The 25122-nt window shown below is 40.8% G+C and overlaps 1 protein-coding gene and 1 pseudogene across 2 annotated transcripts in view; one reads left to right on the top strand and one right to left on the bottom strand.

The window, feature by feature from the left end:
* LOC143038108 (uncharacterized) overlaps nt 1-25122 on the top strand; it is a 562954-nt gene that overhangs the window by 433708 nt on the left and 104124 nt on the right. For both annotated transcript variants that reach the window (XM_076207096.1, XM_076207095.1), the window contains exon 6: nt 3306-3421. In XM_076207096.1, coding sequence (XP_076063211.1) covers nt 3306-3421 — 116 coding nt within the window. The remainder of the gene's footprint in view (nt 1-3305; nt 3422-25122) is intronic.
* LOC143038109 (RNA-binding protein 1-like) lies at nt 11039-11839 on the bottom strand (annotated as a pseudogene).

Raw genomic sequence — 25122 nt, 5'->3', positions numbered from 1 at the left:
CTCCACTTGTAACATTTTTCCATCTAGAAGTTTTGCCATTTAAAACAACTCTGTTTACGATCATTCAACCCATTTCTAGTCCAACTTAATAGGCTACCACTTACTCCATGTGAAGCTAATTTAGTAAATAGCCTTTCGTAGGGGACGGTATCAAAAGCTTAGGCAAAGTCTAGATATATTAAATCTATATTGTTTCTTTTGTCATAATTCGAAATGACTGTGTTGTAGAATTCGAGTGTCATGCAAGAACGTTTCCGTCTGAATCCATGCTGGCTATCATTTATCAAACAGTTACTTTCTAAATGATGTTCGATAGCATCTCTGATGATAGTTTCCATAATTGTTCCTACGATTGAAGTCAAGCTTATAGGCCTGTAGTTATATATACTCGTATACACATACATATATATGCACACATATTATATATATATATATATATATATATATATATATATATATATATATATTTGCGTGCTAGTATGAGGAGTAGTAAGAGCAGTAGAGATAATAATTGTAGCTACTGTATAACCGTAATACTATATAATACTGTATAATCGTAATACAGCATTGTATAATCGTAGCTGGTGCGTCTGATAGCAGTTCTACACCATCGTGCAGCTGACGAGCACTGACCAGAGTGAAAACTATCTATTGGATTGCATCTAGTTCGAACACCTCCCCCCAACCCCCTCGATCTGGTTCACACCCTTCGACCTTGAGCGTGCCGCAGGCCGCAACCACGTAAATCAGCGGCAATGTACCCGCCCGTAAGAGAAAGGCTCCGCCACCGCCATGGGAGCCGCAGCTGCCACCAAGTGGTCAACATCAAATTATTGTGCACCACTTGTGATTCAAGGGAGTCAGATGGTATCGTGTGTGGTATGGAGGTATAGACCTTGGAGTTGGCCATGGAGATCTGTGATGTGGTGTTTTCATCTGTAAATGGGGGAGTAGGTTTGCGTATTCTGAGGAGGGAATGTGTTGGGAAGATTTGGCGTGTCTGGATGCCATGGGAGTGCCTCTTGTATGCTGAAGTCTGCGGCGTGCCGGTATGCCTGCCTGCCTGCTTGCCCGCCTCTATTTGTGGTAATGAAAATGAGGATAACAATCTTCTTTTCTTCTCCTTCTCCTTCTCCCCCTTCTTCTTCTTGGCCTTCTTCTTCTACTTTTTCTCATTTTTCTTCGTACACCTTTTCTTCATCATCTTTTTCTTTTTTCTTGTTTTTACTCTTCATTTTTTCCTCTTCTTTTGTTGATCTACTTATTATTATTAATTTCTTCTAATTTTTCTTATTCTTCATTTTCGTATTTTTTCTATTTTTTCCTTTTTCTTTTTCTTCCTCTTTCGCTTCTTTTTCATTTTTTGTTGTTGTTCTTTTTTCTTTTTCTTGTTCATCTTCCTTTTCTTGTTCTTATTTTTCTTATTCTTCATTTTCTTTTTCTCCCTCTTCATCTTCTTTTTCTTCTTTTTATTCTTCTCTTTTTTCTCTCTATTAGTACTTCTTCTTCTTCTTCTTCATCTTCTTCTTACTCCTCTTCTACTTGTCCTCCTCCCTCTCCTTCTTGTTCTTCTCTTTCCACTGCATTATCCTTTCCTTTTTCATTATTTTACCATTTTTCTTCCGTTTACTGTTTTTCCATCTTCTATTTGTTGCTGTTCCAATTAATTCTACATCTGTTGTTACTCCTACGAAGCTGATTACAATTTCTGTCGCGAAAACAAAATGTATGAAGACCGCATTTGTCCTGCACCCCAGGAACTACCAGGAACTCAGTTAACTAGCCTCAATCCCGTTGACTTTCCCTGACTCCGAGCACGACCACGAAGTAGCTAACACCCAAACCACGCCCATGTAATCTGCCCATTGAATGCAAACTCTGTCAACGATACATGGCGATGTTGTCACACGAATATCTCTTTTATACCCTCGATGGCTCTACCAACTCAAAATGGTGCTCTCACGAAGAGATGAAGAGTCTTCTCAATCTCTAATCTCTATAGTGTTTCGTCTGACTGCCACCAGGCGACATGTTTTAATTCAAGGATGACCCCCTTTTACAGTCAAAAACTTAATACTGTCTCAATGAATTAACCCTGCTAATTCTGTAGGCGACATTTTTTATTTCCTCTGCTGTTGACCCTACTCATAGGGTTGTCTCCACAAGAGAAAAGCCTCGATGGAGGAGACGAAGAAGGGGAGGGACGCCCACAGAAGAATTCATGGCTGCTGGGGCAAGTTGATCGAACCTGTTGAGAGTTGTTTGGAGGAGTGGGAAGGAAGGAATGAAGGGTGGCTGCATGGGAGCTTGTTCAGAGAGACCTTGGTAAATTGCGCCGGCATGTGAGTAAAGCAGCGCGGTCCCTGGCGTATGCCCCAACTAATGATGATGATGATGATGATGATGATGATGATGATGATGATGATGATGATGATGCCAAAGGATTTTGCTCATCTTATAAGGACCTTCCCACCCACAGTCAATCAACCCTGTGATTGAAGTAGATCTCCCTCAAGTGAATCAAATCGCCTGGCGGGAGACCGGGTAAAATAAATGATTCGACTCCCCAAGTCAAAGGACTAGAGGGTGGTGGTGGTTAGTATGATTTCTTTAACGGGAGTACGACTTACGTAAAACGGGGAGATTTAATTGAGATTTGCTGGAATTCATTTCCAGCTAAGGGGATATCACGTAAAGGAATATGGTAGTATGTCGGCAGCCAGGTCCAGATAAAAAATAGGTAATAACGGCAGTAATTATAAAAAAGAAAAATAATAAAAAGTTGTCACTCTTCGAGACAGTACACAACCCCTTTGCTTTCTTGGAAGGGGTCACGGCGGAGTTAAATAACATAGCCTGGAAAAAAAAAAGACTACGGAAAATACCACCTAGTATAGAAGAGATGATTTAACTGACCAGGATCGGACGACCTGGTGTCAGTCAATCCGAAGAGTCAGCACTTGCTGTCTTATTAATTTCTCACGCCCCGAAGAGCGACCGAGCCGCAGCAGTCAGTTCTTGCTGGGTCGTTGGGGTACGCGCTACCATCGCGTGACCTCTATTAACTTGGAACTATTTTCCGTACCAAGAAAGTGATGCCAAACTTACTGTAGTTAACTCTGACATTATTATCTAATGGTGTGATGTTATTGTTTCTTTTGTGATTTAGATTAAAATAAGGGAAAGAAAAAGTTAAAGGTTCTCACACTAGGGAACTCCTCGTTGTAGCACCCGGGACTCTCCCGTGGTTTGCCACTTTTCCTTCAGGATGATTCACGCGTTTCTTCCTTTCCCTCTTGTTGCAGCCTTGGACACAACGAATGTGACCATCAAGAAGCAAGTATTCGAGCTGCTGTCTGCCCTGTGCGTCTACAATGCCGACGGCTACAATAGAGCCCTCGACGCTCTTGACCACTATAAGGTAAGTCATAAGGTTTCGTTTTCTCACGTATACCCACACTTATGCATCGTTGTTCCTTAGTCTCTGACAACCATTTCAACACAAAAGGAAATTTCCGTTATATGCTCCCTCCCCCACCTTATGATATTCTGTTACCCCCACCCCCTCCCTCCGTCCCTCCATGCAGGGGTTCATGGACTACAAAGAACCGTTGAGGTAAGCCATTACTTCATCGGTTGAAAGATCTGTGAACACGGTCTATTGTCGTGTACATCACTCTAGTGGCCCAATGGAGCTGATCTTGAGGCAAACTTCAGATGGTTTTATTCAGTTGTGGTTCTTCTCACGACCCAGCGTTAGCCAGAATAAAATGTGTGAAGTGCGTCATTGTAGCGACGGAGTCATTGCCCTGCTCACGGGGGGAGATAACTAAAGTGGGGTGAGCGCGTGGAAGCGGAAGCACTTGTGGTTGCCCTTAAATGGTGGGGATGAGTCGGTGGTCTCACTGTGAGTTTACTAGCAACTGGAGAAGGATGAGGAGGATCTGTTCAGCCATGGTGTTTATCCCACAGCGATGGGTAGGTTGAGTGCGTAAAGAAAGACGTGTTAGAGTGTGAATGTTTTCCTGTATAGCACCATCTCAACTGAATGGAATCATTTGGCGGCAGCTACAATGAACATACAATAGGAATATCGTGTTCAGCGAATTAACCAATTTCTCCCCGTGTTGAACTTCAGGTATTTTATTCTGACTAAAGTCAGACGACTTTAATCAGCTAAGGTTAAGTTCTTGCCTCGATCCCATTGGAGCACGACTTGCAAGGCAATGCAGCAGTTTCATTATTTGCTCCGTAATGCGCCCGGTGCAGAGCAGAGGGAACTTGGAAGTACCATAGGGGTCCTCACCTGAGCAGAGCAAGATCCTCTGGCGCCAGCCACAAGAAAAAATGTGAAAGCGTCATCATAACATCCTGAACTCGCATGATATCGTCCCACACACTATATATATATATATATATATATATATATATATATATATATATGTATATATATATATATATATATATATATATATATACATACACACACACACACACACACACACACACACACACACACACAAAAAAATATATATATATATATATATATATATATATATATATATATATATATATATATATATATGTACATACAATATACACCAAACGTGAATGTGTGTTCATTTGTCTGTGTGTTCGCAAAGAATTCTGAGGAGTCTTAAACAACGGTGAAATGTGATATTGATTATCACTAGAATTAGAACTATTATGTCAGTGGTGAAATAAAAACTACTTGGCAACTTATTTTTACTCCAATAAATGAGTTATTAAAAAAAAAAAGTGTTATTCTAAACTGTTAGTTAAATGGTTCGGCGAAAATGGCTTTCTGAGGACTGTAGATTTTTTCAAGCTCGTCCGTGGTGTTTTTCATTTTTTCTTGTAGATTTTTCAGAAGATTCTATTCCCCTTCGTGACAATCAACCGTGTTGCAGAAAAGGTGATAATCTTTATGTATCAACCCCTGCCCAACTGCCACTTACATTTCCTTTTGTTCTGACTGACGCCAAGCAATTTGTCCATATCTTTGGTAACTGAAGCTGCCCTTACGGTCAAGCAGATACGGAATGAAATAGATTTTCCTTGCGGATTTTTTTACTCCAATAAATTGTTTCCTCATTATCAATACTACACGGGTAACACTAGTTTTGTTTCTTTAAATGTCTTTAGTGTTTCTATTTTTTTCCTCCTGATTTTAAAAATACCATTGCACATTGCATAGCATCGATATTTCAAAAGATATTTGAGGATTTTTATACAAAACAGACCATACTAAAGTACTATAGTACACTATATTTAGCATATTCACATTGTCTACATACACACAAATACCAAAGGCTTTCCCACTTACAAGGTAGCCAAAAAACAAATGCACAAAACCTCTCCCACCCATTCCATCCCCATCACACTACACTCCCCTCCACCCTCTTCCTTCCCTCTTATCTTGGCACCTCCTGGATGACGGGTCATCCCTGCATCCTGTCCACTGCCCTGGGTCAGAAGCAGTGTCGCAAGACACAGCACATCCACAACAAGGCCGCTTCATTAAATCGGCGACCCCTCCTCTCCTTCCCCTCATGTAGAAAAGGAGAAGATGTGGAGAAATCCCTTCGGACTGCGTCAAATATTTCTCACATATACTCCCTCATCCCCCATCCCCCACCCATTCCACCTCATGGATCACAACATCATCCATATACAACCATTCTCCATTCACCCCTATCTTCTGTCCTCTCCCGTCCTTCCTCAACAGACATTCCCCTCTTCCCCAAAGCCCCTTTTACCCCATCCATCCATCTCGTCCTAAGTCGCCCCTTCATGTTCACGCCTTCCACATTTGCCTTTCACACCTCTTTTACTAGTCTTTCTTCACTCATTCTTTCCATGTGTCCAAACCATCCTAATACTCTTTCATCCACCCTATCTCCCAACTCCCTTTCCACCCCCGTTCTCCTCCTCACCTCCTGATATTTTGTCCTTGTATTCCCTTTTTAATCTAATGAGAAATAAAAGCATGTGATGCGGTTGTAAGAGCCCACTAGAAATGCACTGACGAGCGTGATTTCCTACTGTGAGCTCCTTGATCCTTACGCACCAGTGACCATGTATAGTTTCCCAACATAGCAGTGTCCCATCTTCCTTGGTATCTTTTCTTCATCGTACCAATGTCCTGATGGAACCTCTCACCATGCTCTTCACTCATTTCTCCCAAGTTTTCACGAAAAAATCCAAATGTGAATGTAAAAAGTACACCTTTAATGACATTCTACATCCTAATGACATTCTACATCCTAAACTTTCCAAAAGTTTTGCTACGAGCTGATTGTAGTTTGGGTCTTTATTATTACCAAGGAATCCATTAACTATACCTCGAAATGCACACCACGCCTCTCTTTCAACATCACTCATTGCTTTCTCAAGTTCCATTGACTTCAACATTTTCTTTACTTGCGGACTAGTAAATACCACCCTTAATTTTGACCCTGATAGTTTTGGAAAGAGTAGGCGAATCTCTTGAAATGCTTTTCCACCATGACCTAATGCTTTCACAAACTGACCAAATCGAGTTTTATATGAATTAGGGGTAGCAACACTTTGGCAGGCTCTTCAAGAGGCTGTCTAATAACATTGGTATTGTTCATTATCAGCCCGACTGTCCCATAAGCAAAGAAAACATACGATACTTGGTATACCCACCCTGCAATCCAAGTAAGAAGGCGAGCATTTTAAAATTACCACAAACATCCCATTTAAACTCATCATAGTTTACCTTCTCGAGGAGCCATTTTACATTGTTTGCTATAGGTAGGAATGGATACTGATTCCCACTATGTAGTAAAACAGCCTTGAGGCTTTTTGTAGAACTATGAACAGTCGCCATTGTTCAGGGTTATGATCAATTCCAATAGTTGTAAATAAGCCATTAATATCTTCGCAGAAGCAGAGATCCTTACTAATATCCAAGTATACTTCCAATTCCTCATGGCTCTTCTTGTATACTGTTGATCTACAGTCCTCCCCCAACAGATTGCATTCACTCAGTCTGGATGCCAAAAGCTCAGCTTCTGATTTAGTGAGGACCAAGTCCCTGATGAGCTCGTCCAGTTCACTTTGATTTGGAAAATATGGGCGGGTACTCGGTCTTGGCTAAAAATTTTCATCCATTTCTTCATTGTCACAACCTTCCCACTCTCCTGATGAGACCACCATTATATCCTCTACCTGAAAAAATGAAAAAAAAAATGCATTCATCAACTGGAACATAAATATGAATTGTATGTGTAATCGCATTGCAATAAAAAAAATATGTTTGAAAGTATTCAATATTGATTATGTTACAAAGAATAGAGTTCACAATTTGATAAGATTTACTTACATTTTCTTGTAGTGGTGGAACCAGTAAGGTATCATCATGTGGCACAGGTGCAATAGAGGATAAAATGCTGGGATATGGAAGAGATTTTCTTCCCTTAGTTTTTCGGTACTTTGATATGTCGATCATGCAAAAGTAGCAATCATCGTGATGATAATTTGGCTCTCGCTAAACTCTCGGCACAACAAATGACATTCCTTTTTGTGCACCTCTCAGGCGTGCATATAAATTTGATCGACAATTTCCACATATCACATGAGGGGCCCCTGGTTTTTCTTGGTCACCCATACTCATTCCAAAGTACAGTCTATAAACAACCCAGTACTTCGCACCTTTTATGTGATACATACTTAGGTTCAACATAGAAACCACACACATAACATAATGAATCTGGTGAATTCCTGCGTCCTCTTGTAGCCATGGTCAAGAACGTCAATATAAACCTGAAAAAAGGAAAATTGTAAGCAACAATTGTTAGTACTTTTTGAACTGAAGATGTGACATTGGAAAGCGTTCTGCTTTGTTAGTTTCTTTTTTCAAGTTGTCTACTTTGCATATATATATATATATATATATATATATATATATATATATATATATATATATATATACATGTATATATATATATATGTATATATATATACATATATATATATATATATATATATATATACACATACATATACCAAGGCTTTTTCCCCCTTACAAGGGAGGTAGCCAAAAAGGAAAAGGCATAAAATCACTCCCACCCATTCCATCCCTGAATACACTCCACTACCCTCCACCCTCCCTCTCATCTTTGCACCTCCCGGATGACAGGTCATCCCTGCACCTTGTCCACTGCCCTGGGTCAGAAGCAGTGTCGCAAGACACAGCACATCCACAGCAAGGCCGCTTCATTAAATCGGCGACCCCCCCTCTCCGTCCACCCATGCATAAAGGAAAAAACGGAGAGAAATTCCTTCGGGCTGCGTCAAAATTTGCTCACACATACTACCTCGCCCCCCATTCCCCCGCCCATTCCACCTCATGCATCACAACATCATCCATATACAACCATTCTCCATTCACCCCTATCTTCTGTCCTCTCCCGTCCTTCCTCAACAGACATTCCCCACTCCCCCAAAGCCCCCTTCACCCCATCCATCCACCTCATCCTAGGACGTCCCTTCATGTTCACTCCCTCCACATCTGCCTTCCATACCTCTTTTACTAGTCTTTCTTCACTCATTCTTTCCATGTATCCAAACCATCCTAATACTCTTTCATCAATCCTATCTCCCAACCCCCTTTCCACCCCTGTTCTCCTCCTCACCTCCTCATTTCTCACCCTAGCCAGCCTAGTAACCTCCATCATACTTCTCAGACACCTCATCTCAGACACATTCAAACTCCTTCTCTCTTCCTCTCTTATGTTCCATGTTTCTGCCCCATACAGTGTTGTTGGCACAATCACTCCTTCATATAGTCTCCTCTTAGCATCCATTCCCAAATGTCTATTCCTCATTGCACTTTTTAATCCACCAAGGCATTTACTCGTTTCTCTCAATCTACATTCTACCTTCACCTTCACTCCACCTTTTCCTGCCACATTTGCACCCAAGTATCTAAAGCTATCCACTTCCTCTAGTCGCTCTCCCTTAATGCTCACTTCCAGACTACTACCACTTTCACCCCTTGTACATCTCATCACCTTACTTTTACCCACATTTATCTTCAGCTTTCTTCTATCACACACTCTCCCAAACTCTGTCACCAACTTCCTCAATCCCTCCTCCGATCATGCTACAAGCACAGTGTCGTCCGCAAACAACAGCTGGCTCACCTCCCACTTTTCTCCATTTTCTTTAACCATCTCCAATCCCTGACCCACCACCCTTGCATTTACCTCTCGCACTACCCCATCCATGTATAAGTTGAACAGCCAGGGCGACATAACGCATCCTTGACGAAGTCCCACCTTTACCTCGAACCACTCACTCTCTCCATTTCTAATCCTGACACAAGCTTTACTACTCTCATAAAAACTCTTGACAGCTCCTAGAAGCTTTCCTCCTATCCCGCATATCCGCAAAACCTCCCACAGTGCCTTTCTGTCTACCCTGTCGTAAGCCTTTTCCAGGTCCATAAAGGCCCAAAAAACATCCTTCCCCTTTCCTATAGCTTTCTCACATATCTGTCTCACCACAAAAATCTGATCTACACAACCTCTGCCCGTCCTAAATCCACACTGTTCCTCACCAATTACTCCCTCTGTTCCTCTCCTAATCTTCTCAATCAAGATTCTCCCATAAGCCTTCCCAACTACACTTAACAAGCTAATCCCTCTGAAACTACTACATTCACACTTGTCCCCTTTTCCCATGTAAAGTGGAACTATACAGGCACTCCTCCAGTCCTCAGGCACTCTACCCTCTCTCCAACAAACATTAAATAGCCTCAACAGCCAGTCCACCATCACTGTACCTCCTTTTTTTAGACATTCTGCATGGCATCCATCCAGACCAGGTGCCTTACCTACTCTCATCATCTTAACAACTACCTTCACTTCATCCTTCCTTATTTCTCCTCCATTCTCCTCACTCATCACGGTCATTTTCTTAGCATTTCCCACTGCAGCTATCTTTCCCTCCCTATCCTCCTTCACATTTAGCAACTCCCTTAAAATATTCTGCCCATCTTCCCCTTACTGCCTTCTCTTCCATTATCATCTTTCCATCTGCACCTTTTACCTTTTCCTCTCTATTTGATTCGCCTCCTCTTCCTCTCTTAATTTCTTTGCAAAACATCTTTTTATTACTTTCAAAAATTTCTGTCATACTCTTACCCCATTTTACACCTGCTTTCCTCTTTGCCTCCTTTACCTTTTGCTTTACTTCTCTTTTCTTTGTACCTCTCATATGACTCCCTCGTCCTATTTTGTAACCAATCTATGAAAGCTCGCTTCTTCTCTTCTACAACCTTCTTTGTTTCCTCATCCCACCATTCACTACCCTTCCTTCTATTTCCTCCTGTCCTTCTTGTTCCACACACCATCTTTGCACACTTTGTGACTCCCTCCTTGAACCATCCCCATTCCTCCTCCACACCTAGCTCTACTCTATCCTTCACTCCCTCCCACTCCTCCTTCAGCTTCTTCTTGTACTCCTTCTCCTTTTCCTTTTCATTTAAAGAGTTCACTCTAAGCACCTCCCTACCTTTTATCCCTTTCCTCTTCCTCCATCTATCCTCCACTCTCAACTTACCTTCCACCAAAAAATGATCTGCTATTCCCCCACCCTCTCCCCTTAGCACATGTACATCCTTAACTCTTCCTATCATAATCCTATTTACCACTACATAGTCCATTAACGCTCTATCTACCACCCTTCCCTCCACCACCTTCTCCTATGTGTACTTATGCTTGACTTTCTTCCGAAACACTGTATTTGCTATCATCAACTCTCTAGACACATTTCCACCAATAACTCTCCACTACGATTCTTTCCACATTTCCCAACCACTCCATCAGTTGGATCATTTCCTACTCTAGCATTAAGGTCTCCCAGTACTATTACATTGATATTTCTCCCTAAATCCTCTATACACTCATTTTATCTATCCATAAAGCCTCCCTTTCTTCTACGCTCTTCTCACTGCCAGGCCCATATGCACTTACAAAGACCCACATCTCCTTTCCCAATTTCACCTTCATCCACATTATCCTTGAGGAAACCTCCTTCCACTCCACTACACGTTTACCTATCTCTTCACTTACTAGTATAGCCACCCCTTCCCTCCCTCGCCCTCTCTTCACTCCTGATAACCTCCCACTTACCCTCCCAAACTTACACTCGCCCTTCCCTTTCAGCCTAATTTCACTCAAAGCCAACACATCCATCTTTCTTCTCACAAATATACTACCTATCTCACACATATGTAGAACAATAACCTTGGAGACTCTTATGATGTAGCTTCAAACCATTAATACCTGCAACTTAGGACCTGGAACGAGAACGTCTTCTGCACTCTGGAATCTCACTGCGGCGCCGGTAGTCATCATATCGGGGGGATCGCGACCTTGAACTCTTTGGTGAACGTGACCGGGAGCGGAATCTGCGTGGGCTGCGAGATCTTGAACGTCTCCCCCCCCCCCCTCACCTCTTCTTGGAGGAGTGCGGAACCGTTCTCTTCGAGACCTTCCTGTTGACATCACTCGCACGCGCACTCCACACAGTCGAGTGCCATCCAAAGCTCTCACTGCATCTTCTGCAGCTCTCACTGCATCTTCTGCATCTCTTGGGTCTTCAAATGCTACAAAGGCAAACCCAGGAGGATTTCGTGCTACCCACACATTTACTAGGGGTCCATATTTTGAAAAAGCTGATTCTAGCTCGTGTTTGGCAGCATTATTGCCTAAATTACCGACGTACACCTTGCAATCCATTCGCATTAAACAGCTGAAAAGCAATTATTTGAAAGAGCACCGGACTCGTCTCATCTGTACCACATCCACGCACATTAAAAGACCCAAACCCCAGGGCGCCTTTGCTTTTTTTTTTTTTTTTTTTAGGAACGTCCTCTGTGGGGCTACAAGGAGAAGGATGCCTAGTCCCAATCCCCGTCACTTTCTTCTCGCCTCTTACGATCCAAGTGGAATAACTTGGTGGCAGTATTCTTTTCCCCCATCACAGGGAAGGTAGGCGAAAAAGGAAATGAATATTCAGAGAAATTGTACAGGACAGTAACAAGGGGTTGGGGGACAGCATAACGGAGGGACAGTCGTAGTATAAAAGTGTCATCATTTCTCTATGAACAGAATTTTCCTCTATCACAGCCAAAATGATGTGTGACTCTGGTCCGTAGAGGTGCCCCATATAGACCCTAAAATATCAACTGCATGCCACTTTGCCACAATAACATGCAGCCAATACCCTTGACGGGTATTGGCTGCATGTTATATATATATATATATATTTATATATACATATACACATATATATTTATATATACATATACACATATATATATACATATATATATATATATATATATATGTGTGTGTGTGTGTGTGTGTGTGTGTGTGTGTGTGTGTGTGTGTGTGTGTGTGTATCATTCACCATGGTCTTGGATCGCGTGTTGGAATCGTGATCGACAGCTATTTCCCTCCCGGAAGAGAGCTCAGAGTTCATATATGACTGGTCCGTGGGTGTTGCTGTGACCTTACACTCACACACGCTCCAACTCCCCGCCCACGAGAATTGGAGTAACGACTCGTAGCGCAGCGATACTGAAATGATTCCAGTCCTTAGCGGGATTCGAACCCGGACCGCCGTAGTGGTGGCCAGGAATTCTACCATTACCCCATCGAGAGTGTGTGTGTGTGTCTGAGTATATATATATATGTATATATATATATATATATATATAAACATATATATATATATATATAAACGTATAAACATATATATATATATATATACAAACATATATATATATACATATATATATATATAAACATATATATATATATATATATACGAACATATATATATATATATATACATATATATACATATATGTATATGTATATATATATATATAAATATATATATGTATATGTATATATATATATATTTTATATATATATATATATATATATATATATATATATGTCTGTGTGTATGTGTGTGTGTATGTGTGTGTATGTGTGCGTATGTGTATATATATTATATATATATAATATATAATTATATGTGTGTGTGTGTGTGTGTGTGTGTGTGTGTGTGTGTGTGTGTGTGTGTGTGTGTGTACCGTATATATTGCCGAATAGCAGGTTTCTGCTTTTTTATGGTTACCATTCATGAGTGGATTAGGAAAGCGTAACACTTTGGCCAAACTTTTGAATGCAGCTGTATCCATCACAGGCAGTAGACTTGAGACCGCGATTGTGCGAGTCAGCGGGTGCCACGGGTGACATCTCACCAGCTGCATGTCATAGGTTCAGCGGGATGAGCTGGACGAGAAGGTAAAGTCTGAGTGGATGAAGAAAAAGAAGAAGAAGAAGAATCTGAGTGGGCAAATAATAATAAGAAGAAGAAGGATAAGAAGAAAAGAAGCGCAGCTGGGGGTGATGACACTGGTCGTACGCAGCTTCAAACGTACGAAAGTGAATTTCCCGATAAATTAGTTCCTTCACAATTCGTCTTGTGGTAACGGTATTGGCACAATTGTTCGCGCGAAGGGTGCATTTGCAGTGCTGTAACATTACGTGAACGTTACTTGGACTATGATGCCGAGGGAATGAATGAAGCGTCACTCCGGGTTCACCAATGTGACATTTTGTGAACGTGACTTGGACTGTGGTGTCGAATAGCAAGTGAATGATGCCTAAGTCGGTTTATTGGCCTTATTGTGGTTAGTACTAGTGTCGGCCTAGGCTGTGTCGGGCGGTCAGGCTCCGAGGAAATATGACCGTAAAGTTGACCGCGTGGGCGCTTGGTTACAAGTACAGAGGGAGACTGGGCTCTGGTTACAAAACCAGGCTGTTTATATACACAGTCGACGCTGTCGACATACCCAAAAGAAGCGAGGGACACAGCCTCACAGATACATGGTTCGGCAGGGCCAAAATGTGCTTTCATGAGGATACAAATGCCTGTAGTACAGGCGAGACATGGACTTAATCTACACAATAGTAACATGAGGCTGAAGGCTAGCTATTCCTACACCACATATAAATTCCTTGTCCACCTCATTGCTGCAACGACGATACCTTAATCCAAAATATTACGTAGACGCGTGTATGGGGGAGTTAGAGACACGACAGTGCAAATCACCTTTGATCTTCTGTCAATGTGAGTCTTATTCGACCAAGTCCCTGCCCACATTTTCCAGAAATGTCTCACACAGAGGCGCGGCGTCGTAAGGGGGAGTACCACGGAGTTGAATGAAATAGCTTTTGCACATCCAGAATGAAAGGAAAGAGTACCTTCCTGTATGGAAGAGAGGAAGATGCACACCGGAAAGGATTCTTGAGGACGTGCAAGGGCGAAGCAGATCCTTGAGTTCAACTTTTATGATCCCCTGGGGCGCGATGCAGATTTAAGTCCTTACATACGCGATGATCCGCCCAGGGGAGACTGGCAATTGGGCGGAGCAGTGGGCGGAGTCGGAGCGTGATGACTGGTAATGGGACTGTTGCGATGTGATGGACTTGTGCCAGATAATGAAAGGGGGCCGTTTGGAAGGCTGGAAAAGTAGCCTTTTGCCCCGGTGGAATGTAACTGCAGGTCAGTCAAACGCAAATGGGGCCGTAGGTAGAAAAAAGGGGATTGCTTCAAGAGCCGAGATTACGTTAGGTGGAGTTTTATTCATTTTCGTTCAGACAGAAACCGGAAGTGAAGCCTTGATTTTTACCGAATTCTATTGCTTGTGTCTTTGTTAGGAATATCATGGTAAGATAGTTTGGTCAGTTGATGTAGAACTTTCAAGATGGAAAATGGTCAATATATGTCACTATATGACCACATTTAATTAATTTTATGAGTATTGAGTCAAGATCAAGGTCACCATTTTTTAACTTAACAAAAAGTACCATTTTTGCCTCCAGCCAACACGTAAATGTTATTTATTTCATTACCCAGTTATGACCAAAGACTTTCAGGAGACTAATATTACTTCTGGGCGAGGTTTGAAGTGTCAGGTACCCCTTGTGCTTTGTTTATTCTCTCTCGTTCTCTAGCATTTTGTAGAATTATAGACATAGAAAAGGAGATGAGATCTAGGAAGATTTCATGGAATCAAGAGATTATGGATTTAAAGAAAAAATCATGCACCTAAAGAATGAGTACATCGAAGTCAACAAAGAAGTGAGAGACTTAAAGAAAGAAAATGCAGAAATAAATAACGAGATAAGTGAATTGAAAAAATGATCAATCAAAGTAAAAAGTGAAAACGAAAGGATGAAAAACAAAAGTACCACCAATGGTGAGGCATTAAAAATAGAGGTGAATGAGCAAATTAAGGCGGTGACCGAGAAGGTTCTTGGAAATATAGTAGAGGAAGACTTACTGAAAATCAGAAAAGAATTGAAAAAGGACCATGAAAGCCAAAAGATAGCTTTCAAAGAAATTATTTAACAACAAATGCAGAAGAATACCAAAGACACAGTTATTTAAGTAATCAAAGAGAAAGAAAAATGGGTTAAAGATACAGTGGATAAAAAAGTGGTATAAAGGAAAAACATAACCTAGTTAGGTACTTGAGAGAAAAATTAGAAAAGGAAATAGGAAGAACAATTATGAAAACAGTACAAGACGAAGAACAATAAATAGAAAAGGAAATAGAAGTGCATAGATGGGGCAATACTCAAAAGAAAAGCATCAACCTCTAAAGATCAAGTTATGGTCAAAAATGGTAGCAGAAGAAGTATCAGCAAAAACAGGAAATTTACCAAATAGTGAAAACTATAAAACTATATTGATAAAAAATATATATGTACGATGAGAAAAAAGAAAAAAGACACTAAGAAGTGAAGCCAAAGGGGGGAAAAAACGAGAGAAAAAAAAAAAAACGGAGACCAAAAAGAAAACGTTCTATTGGAGAGTACTAGACATGAGGCTGAGGAAATGGTATATTCAAGATAAAGAAACGAAAGGAACAGAGAACGAGATAGAGAAGGAAAAAATCAAAAGTGGCTTATACTAACATAGACGGTTTGACCTCAGGATTAAACAAACTAAGTGGTTATCTGTCGGAAGAAAAACCAGATATAATGGAAATTATGGAGACGAAATTAAGTGGTCTATCACCACCAAATAGTGTTGGCCAAGGATTATATAATCACTGGATGAAAAATAGAGGGGGAAAACAGGGTGGAGGAGTCATGTTTTTTCACTAAGAAAAAAAATTAAATGTGACGAAGGTTACAGAGGGAGAAACAGTGTGGAAATGATCATTATGAGAGTTAAAGATAGTGACATGAAAAGTATAAATTTTGTGGTGATTTATGCGCTCCGCAAAAACGGGTTCTAAATTGTTAGAAGATACAAGGTATTTATTAATTGAGGTGCTAAAGGATGGAGGAAACAGAGTACTTATGGGAGATTTTAACTGCAAAGAAATATGTTGGGAAGAGATGACAGTGAAAGGTGGAAAGGACCTTTGGGGAAATATATTGATTGACATGACTATAGAACATATAATGACACAATGAGTAAAAGAAAATATCAGATATAGAAGTAATGAAGAACCGTCGAGACTAGATTTGATATTTACGTCAGAGCCTAAAATTGTGGATAGAATTGAATACAAGACACCAATTGGGAAGAGTGACCACATACTACTTGAATTTGAACTAAAAGAGGAATATATATGGAGAGAAATGAGAAATACAGAAAAGAAAGACTGATGTATAAGAAAATGGACTTTGGGAAACTTAGAAATTTCTTCCAAAAAGCGAGTTGGGAAAATTTTTACAAGAAAGAGACACAAGTGAAAGAGAAATGGATGATTTTGAAGGAAATCTATAATGAAGGAGTGGATGAATATGTACCAAGGAAAAGGGGTATATTAAGTGCTGGTTTAATAGAAGGTGTAGTGAGGCGAAAGATAGAAGAAATAAAATCGGGAAAAGATGGAAAAAAATCTTAAAATTTGGCAAATATATATCAATTTAAGGAATGAATTTGTAAAAGTACGCAGGGAGGAAAAAAGAAACTGAAAAAGACATAATAGAAAACTGTAAGGACTAACCAAAATTATTCTATAGATATGTGAACAGTAAACTAAAAAATATACAGGAAATACTAAAAAAAAAAAAAAAAACATACAGGAAATACTAAAAAACTACTAATACTAATACTAAAATACTAATACTAAAAAATACTAATACTAAAAACATACAGGAAATTACGCCAAGGAAATATAGAATACACAAAAGATATAGAAATGGCTGAAGTCATGAACAAACACTTCAAGTCTGTGTTCACTAGAGAAAACATAAACCATTGGGATGAAAGGAGTGAAGTGAGCCCCCCCCCCCTCCAATGGGAGAAATAATTGTAACAAGAAATGAAATAATGGACCAAATGATAAACCTTGATGTCAGGAAGTCACACGGCCCGGATGGAATTGCAAACTGGGTATTAAATTAATGTAAAGAGGAACTAATAGCAAATTATATAAGGTAATAAGCTGCTCACTCAAAGAAGGAAAAATACTGGAAGACTGGAAAAATGCAAATATCGTACCAATATATAAAAGGGGAAACAAGGAAGACCCAACAAATTACAGACCGGTCTCCCTTACAAGTACAGTAGCCAAAATTTGTGAAAAACTTATCAAAAATAGATGGACAAAACATCTGGAGGAGAACAATATACTAAACCCAAGACAATTCGGATTTAGGAAGGGAAAGTCATGCGCCACAAATTTGATCTATTTCTATTCAAAACTAACAGATATAATACAAGAGAGGGGATGGGCTGATTGTGCTTTCCTAGATTTACAAAAAGCTTTTGATACAATACCACACAAAAAACTATTTTAAAAACAGAAACCATATGAGGGATACAAGGAAAACTATTGAAATGAATAGAGGTTTTCTTGCATAGAAGAAAAATGAGAATAGTGCTCAGAGATAAGAGTTCTACTTGAAAAGAAGTGATTAGTGGTGTCCGATAATGTTTGCTATTTATGTAAATCACATAAATGAGGGTGTAGAATATTATATGAACTTCTTTGTAGATGACTCAAAACTGCTGAGGAAAATAAGTACTGAAACGGACTGTGAGTCGATACAGAGAGATCTGAACAGGGTTAAGTAATGGAGTCAGAAGTGGAAAGTGGATTTCAACCTAAAGAAATGTAGCGTAATAGAATTTGAAAAAAGTCAAAAAAGAATATCAGGTCAATATAAAATTGGTACAAAGGAAGTAAAAAAAAATGGGTTCCGAAAAAGACATGGGATTAATGATCACAAAAAACATGACTCCTGATAAACAGATAAATAAAATTGTCGGAGAAACCTACAATAAAGGTGGCCTTTACCTACTTGGACGAAGAAATGGTGAAGAAAATACTAGTCACACTGATAATGCCAAGACTAGAGTACGCAGCGACACTATGGACACCGAATACTAGAAAAAAAAAAAACATAAAGAAAATTGAAAGAATCCAAAGAGCAATTACAAAGATGGCCCCACCGTTTTCAAAACTGTTATATGAGGAGAGATTGTCAAAGCTGAAATTATCGACTCGGGAACAAAGAATAGAAAGAGGTGACCTATTGACCATCTATAAAGTCATGAGAGGCATGGAAGTATTTGATAGAGAAGAATTACTAAATTGGAATAAGAGAAATACAAGGGAACATGAAAAGAAACTCAAAAAGTACAGTTATAGAAGGGAGCTGAAAAAGAACAGCTTTCCACACAGAGTGGCGAATGTCTGGAACAAATTGGACAAACAATGTGCAAACATCAAACATGAATTTAAGGGCAAACTAGATACTGCGAGATACAAAGACGGGACACCACGAGCGCAGCTCCCCTTCCCGTAAGATACAACTAGGTAAACACACACACACACACACACACACACACACACACACACACACACACACACACACACACACACACGCACGCACGCACGCACACTCTTATCGCAGCTTTTGGGACAGTTAGGGTGTCCCACATCACTTGTATTATCACCTTTGATGGTCTTTTTCCTTCACGTTTGATGATTTCTACCTCAACATAGAGCTAAATTTATCTTCTTCTGAAGAAGAAGTTTGTAGTAGAAAGATTTTTTGTATCATGTGTATACATACATACATACACACACGCATATATGCACACATGCATTCATATATGCATACATATATGGATGCATACAAACATGGATAAATGCATGCATACGTACACGCATGCATATTCAAGCATACAACACGCATGCACACATACATACTTGCATGCATACTTGCATACATGTGACCAATGCTTACGTCCTTTTTTAACTAACTTCTCTAAACAGATTTTCTATCTATCCTTATTCCCTTCCTCCTGACTTCCTCCTGTATTCCAATGAGTTCTCTGTGGTAAGTATTTGTTTTTCTTTTTTTTTTCCACTCTTTTTCTTTTCCTTTTTCTTTTTTCTCAATATTCATTCTCCTGAAAGTTAAGTTGCCAGATACCGCAATTTAATTGTTCTCTTTCGTACGTGAACGTCTTTTTTCGTACACTTACTTTTGTTTTATATATATTTCTAAACTGTTTCATATTTTCGTGAAAGTGGAACGGAATTGTCTTGGCATAATGAAATTACTTGACGGCAGCTAGAGTAACCAGCTTGGACCATTTCATTCAAAGGAACATTTGAGACATGATTGAATACGGGAGGAGTTTCTTCTTCGACCAAATACAACCTCATGACAGCAGTCAACAAAAGAATTCACTTCATTCGAAGACCCAATTCCTCTAAATTTATTTCTTTTCATAAGAACATAAGAATAGAGGAGACTGCAAGAGACCATAAGGCCTACACTAGGCAGTTCCATGTCTCTTCCCACCTTTCATCCCTATCCATAAAGTTTCACCGCTCACTACATGGTTACTAAGTGTATTCCATTCGTTAGCCACTCTATTGGTAAGCCAGTTCTAGTCTGTTTCCTTTTCAAACTCAAATTTGTCCAATCTAAATCCATTAATACGAGTCCTGCCCTGCTGTCTTAATGTGATGTCCTTGCTACATCGCCTTTATATTTGACTATTTGTCCAGATTTCCTCTCTCCCCATCGAACCACATGTATTGCCCCTCCTCACGCTGCCCGGTCTTGCCCCGTACCCTCATACCGTCTGTGCATTATGCAAACCACATTACGGATGACTGATGTGTATGATGATACCCGCCCGTTAACCTGTACCTGAACTCATGTATATACATTGCACATTCGAGGCGCATAGGATGGGGCCAGGGAGTAGGGGAAGGGAGAGGGGTCAGAAGAAGAAGGGAGAAGGAGTGGGAGGAGAAGGATGGGGAGGATAAGGAGGAGGAGGAGAGGGAGGAGGAGGAGGAAACTGAAGGAGGAGAAAACGTTTCTTTGAGTTAGACTAGATGAAGCTGACGAATCGACGCGACATGACGTCACAAAGCTGAAGATGTGGAAGTAACCTCAAGAATCCAAGACGCGTTAGGACAGAACGCAGTGCGTACGTTTTATTGTAGTAGATATCAGGCAGTTTGGTTTGCTTCTAAAGCGTACTGTAACTTGAAAAAAAAATCGATCGAGATCCTGTTCAGGTCAGGCATCACCAATCCACTGTTTCTTGAGCACAGTGCGCCATGGTTTTGAAAATGTTGACGCAGGAGTGGGCATGGGAAATCGTAGAGGAAATAAGGAGATAGGAGGGAAGGATGGGAAAAGGTAGGAGGCGAGGTATACTGGACACTTCCCATTTTATGGCTCATGTCCTGGAAAAGGAAAAGCGACAGGTACTGATTAACCAAGGCAACGTGACCAACAGCATCGTGGACTTGAAAGATGGTCTACCCATTAACTGTTAATGCTTCTTCTTTTTTTTCTTCTTCTTCTTCCTCTTCTTTCTTTCTTTCTTTCTTTTTTTTAAGTGGAGCATGCGATCTAGCTCCCATGGATTATATGTAATTTTGTATCATTCAAAATAATGGAAAGAATTTTCATTATATACATTTATATAGAAGAAAATATATATCACAATAAAACCCAGTACATGACGCATAATATAATTCAAATTATAAATCACTAGATGATACTTAAATCATCAAACTGTTTTAGATGACCGTATTTAATGTAATTCTGATATTTTTCATTCATTATATATATCTATATTACACTCACATTTGATCTATTGTCAAATAAAGTTTTACAGATACAAGTAACAATATTTTATGCTGTCTTGTCCTTTTCACTAAAGTGACCAGATATTTATGTCCTTTTTCAGCTAACTTCCCTAAACTGAATTTCCATCCTTCTACCCACGTTGCACATCTCATGGCTTTGTCCCCCTTGCATTCTGAGCATCTCTTATGTGGGCGTCGTTTTTTATTATTATGTTTTTTACCCCCAGAGTTTCCAGATACCTCAGTTTAATTGTTCTTTTTCTTATTTGTATATGTTTTTCGTTTCCATCCATCTAGTGTCTCGCATTTGCTCAAATTACTGACTCCCGTTATTCTACAACTCTTCATTATTGTCCGTTCAGTTTAATGTAACGGAGATATATTAGAGGACAAAAATAATATTTACCCTTGTAATGATAGTTTCGTCGAAATGCACTATGTGACACGAAAGAGAGAGAGAAAAAATTAAACAATGAACAATTTTATATCGGTGGAATCAGAATTATAAACCAACCATAACATCAACGAAGAAAGTCTTTACCAGTTGAACACGAACTACCTGTAGCGAATAGTAAGCACGAATGGTAATTGGACTGAGGTAAGGTTACAGGAAGGGGACGGGCATCACGTATTATAACAAAGAAGAAAACTGGCGACATAGGGGTTCTTCTTGGCTGACGGAAATCGTGGGGTGCTTGTCCGAATGAAGGGGTAAGCAGTTAGTAGCAATGTAAATGTTAACTGACATAGATTCAATCATTTCGGTGATCAGGGGAGTTTCCCAGAACTGAATAAAATCGCCCGGCGACAGTCAGAATTTTTTTTTAAGTAGCAGTAACAGTAATAATCATCACACCTCATATTGTATAACTAACAAACAAATAATAAATTGCTTTTATTCAAACGTTTGAACAATAAACTCATTGGGATTTTCAAACTTCTATTAAGATAAGAAGGCAGCCTACTAAATAGTTTGCTTTCAGAAATTCTGTCCATTTATGATAGCCATTTTTATAAGTTCAAGTGTATCATACCAAAGTAATAACGCGTTAAGGATTTACCGATGACAAACTCTTCCGAATTAGTCTTTATACAATTTTCGGTAACTTATATCTCTTCAGTATTTACTCTAACTACTGCCAGGCGATTTTATTCATCTCAAGAAAATTCCCTCCACAGCAACAGGATTAAGTTTATTTAGAGCCTATCCTAGAAAACATTGTACTACTCCGAGAAACGTGTGAGGAGTGCAGGCGACGGTAAACCACGAGCATGCTTTGTTTATCTTAGTAGACGAATGACTGAGAGGGAGACGACTCGCTGCGCTGAGAGTGAGGTGTGTAAATGATGATCTAATGGCAGAGATAAAACTGAGAATACACAAATATATATGTTCAGATTTGTGTACGTGCGCTCGCGCGAATTTATAAAGACCGTTGAGTTAGCTGGCGAGCACGCCAACTACACCATCAACCTTGATGTGTGATTCACCATGGTCTTGGGTCACGTGTTGGACTCGTGATCGTCAGCTATTTCCCTCCCGAGAGAGAGCTCAGAGCTCATATATGACCGATCTATAGGTAGTGCTGTGACCTTATACGCACACACACACACAACTCCCCGCCCACGAGAATTGGAGTTACAACTCGTAGCGCAGTGATACTGAAATTATTTCAGCCCTGGGCGGGATTCGAACCCGGACCGCCGTAGTGGCAGCCGGTAACACTGCGACACGAGGTGTGTGTGTGTGTGTGTGTGTGTGTGTGTGTGTGTGCGCGCACGCGCGTGTGCCCGCCAAACTGTAGAATAGACCGAGATGTAGTCGACACCCGCTTACGCGTCCACCTACCGGTTGTGGTTTTACAGCCATTACTATGAGTGATAGATAAATTGCATTGCAAAGTAGTCTCATTTCAGCTCCCATTGTACCCATGCGCCCTCACCAGATAGTTTGCTTGCGTGCAGACGTAAAGGGCGTGCGTGTTGTGGGCGTCTCATGTATGCTTCGCCCCTGATTTGTGTGTTGCGTGCTTACGGACGTGGACAAGGTGTGGTGTGCGTGTACAGATTCTGCGATTTCAGTGCAGGCCGGGGCCTATTCTCCGTAGTTTTAGGCAATCGTGGTAGTGGTGGGGCTGTGGTGGTCAGAATGTTGTAGAGGTGGTGGTGATGGTAGGGAGATGATGTAGCAGTGGTGCTTTAGTGAAACCCATCTAGGTTGAGGTGGTCGTGGTTGAGGTCGTAGGTTGTGTTACGTGTTTCTAGAAGGTTGGTTGTCGTGGTTAGTGGATAGTGGACAGTTGCGGTACACAGAGTAAGAGTACGACGGGAAATTTTAGGCTTGGAATAATTGTGGTTTTGTGACTGCGGGGGTTCAAGCACCGGCAGAGATCTCTGGTCATATGAGTTTCGCGGATGGAAGAGGTTGCAAGTGACATCGAAGTCGCCCTCCGACTGGCTCCGCTACTAAACTTTCCTTTGCCAGAGACGACCTACCTGGTTATTGTGGATCATTCCGTGGTTGTTATAGGAAAGGACGGGCGCGGTGTGATGCGTCGAGCAGGAGTCGGAAGGAGCGACCTCCGGTCCGGAGCTTCAGGTGGTGCCGGCGGTCGACCAGGTGGGAGTGTGGGTGGAGGAGGAGGATCCCAAACTAATTGTGTGGGATGTGGGACTAGCTGGAGGTCAGGTTCGGATAGCGGAGGTCTTCGTCCAGTAGAGCGAGGAGGGGCACTGAGAGGAGGAGGAGGTGGAGGAGGAGGAGGGGGGGGTGATAAAAACGCTGGACAGGAACCAGAAATTCCAGAATATAGAGAGATTAATCCATCTATGCCCCTGTTTTAGTTTAGAGACTTTCCTCCAGTTAATGCGCTTTGATTTTATTTCAGCTAAATATAGAAGATTTCATGTAAATACCAGAAAATAAAATGGATATACTAAGATACGAAAGGGGGCTGTCTGTGAAGAAAGGCGCCAGTTGAAATGAAATGTATCGATGTCACAGTGGCGAAGATGACCTAGGTTCAGATGATCAAAGCTTGGCACGAACACACTGGAGCACTAAACAATTAGGACCTTTAACACCTTTCAGACTCTTTTCTTTTCTTTTCTTTTCTTTTTTTCTTTTCTTTTCTTTTCTTTTCTTACAACATCGCATTGAAATTAACTTGAGGGATAGGTAGTGAGAGGTACGAGTAATTGACTTGTAGCAGGATGATTGACAGGAATTGTCTTGTATGATAAATATATTTGTGTGCCTGTGTACATGATATATGTACAGTATATGTACTGTAGATGTGTTTATATGATGTATGTACATATACATGTGTGTGTGTGTTTGTGTATGTGTATTTAAAGACATGAGAGAAGGAGAACAGAAGAGGACTAGCCTCGAACAACGAAGTGTCGGGTTGGATGGCCTACGAAGACAGACCTTTGGAAAAGGAAAGCTGTTCCAGGTACAAGAGTCCCCAAGGTAATTCTATGATGAGGAACATGATACTGTATCTATCCCACCCCCTCACCCCACCTCTCCCCCTCTAAAAACAAGGTTTAGAAAGAGAGGAGCGACCTTGCCCTGTCCACAGAGGCTGAGACCGGGGATGAGATGAGGATGGGGTCCGTGTACTGTAGAGAGAGGCCCCTCCAGCAGAGCTCGAACCGGGAGGCGGCTACCACGACCTCCTTCTCCTCCTCCTTCTCCTCCTTCTCCTCCTTCTCCCCCTTCTCCTCCTCCTCCTCCTCCTCTTCCTCCTCCACCTCCACCTCCTCCTATTCCTCTTCCTCCCCACTCTCTTCCTCCCCCTCCTCCTCCTCCGCCTCCTCCTACTCCGCCTCCTCCTCCTCCTCCGCTTCTTTCACAGCAAGGCCTTTTCATTTAATCGGCACCCCCC

Source organism: Oratosquilla oratoria, chromosome 23, assembly GCF_046742065.1.
Source record: "Oratosquilla oratoria isolate Oo_2021 chromosome 23, ASM4674206v1, whole genome shotgun sequence".
Taxonomy (NCBI): Eukaryota; Metazoa; Arthropoda; class Malacostraca; order Stomatopoda; family Squillidae; genus Oratosquilla; species Oratosquilla oratoria.
Note: the sequence above shows the minus strand (reverse complement) of the source record. Positions and strands in the feature narration are given on the sequence as shown.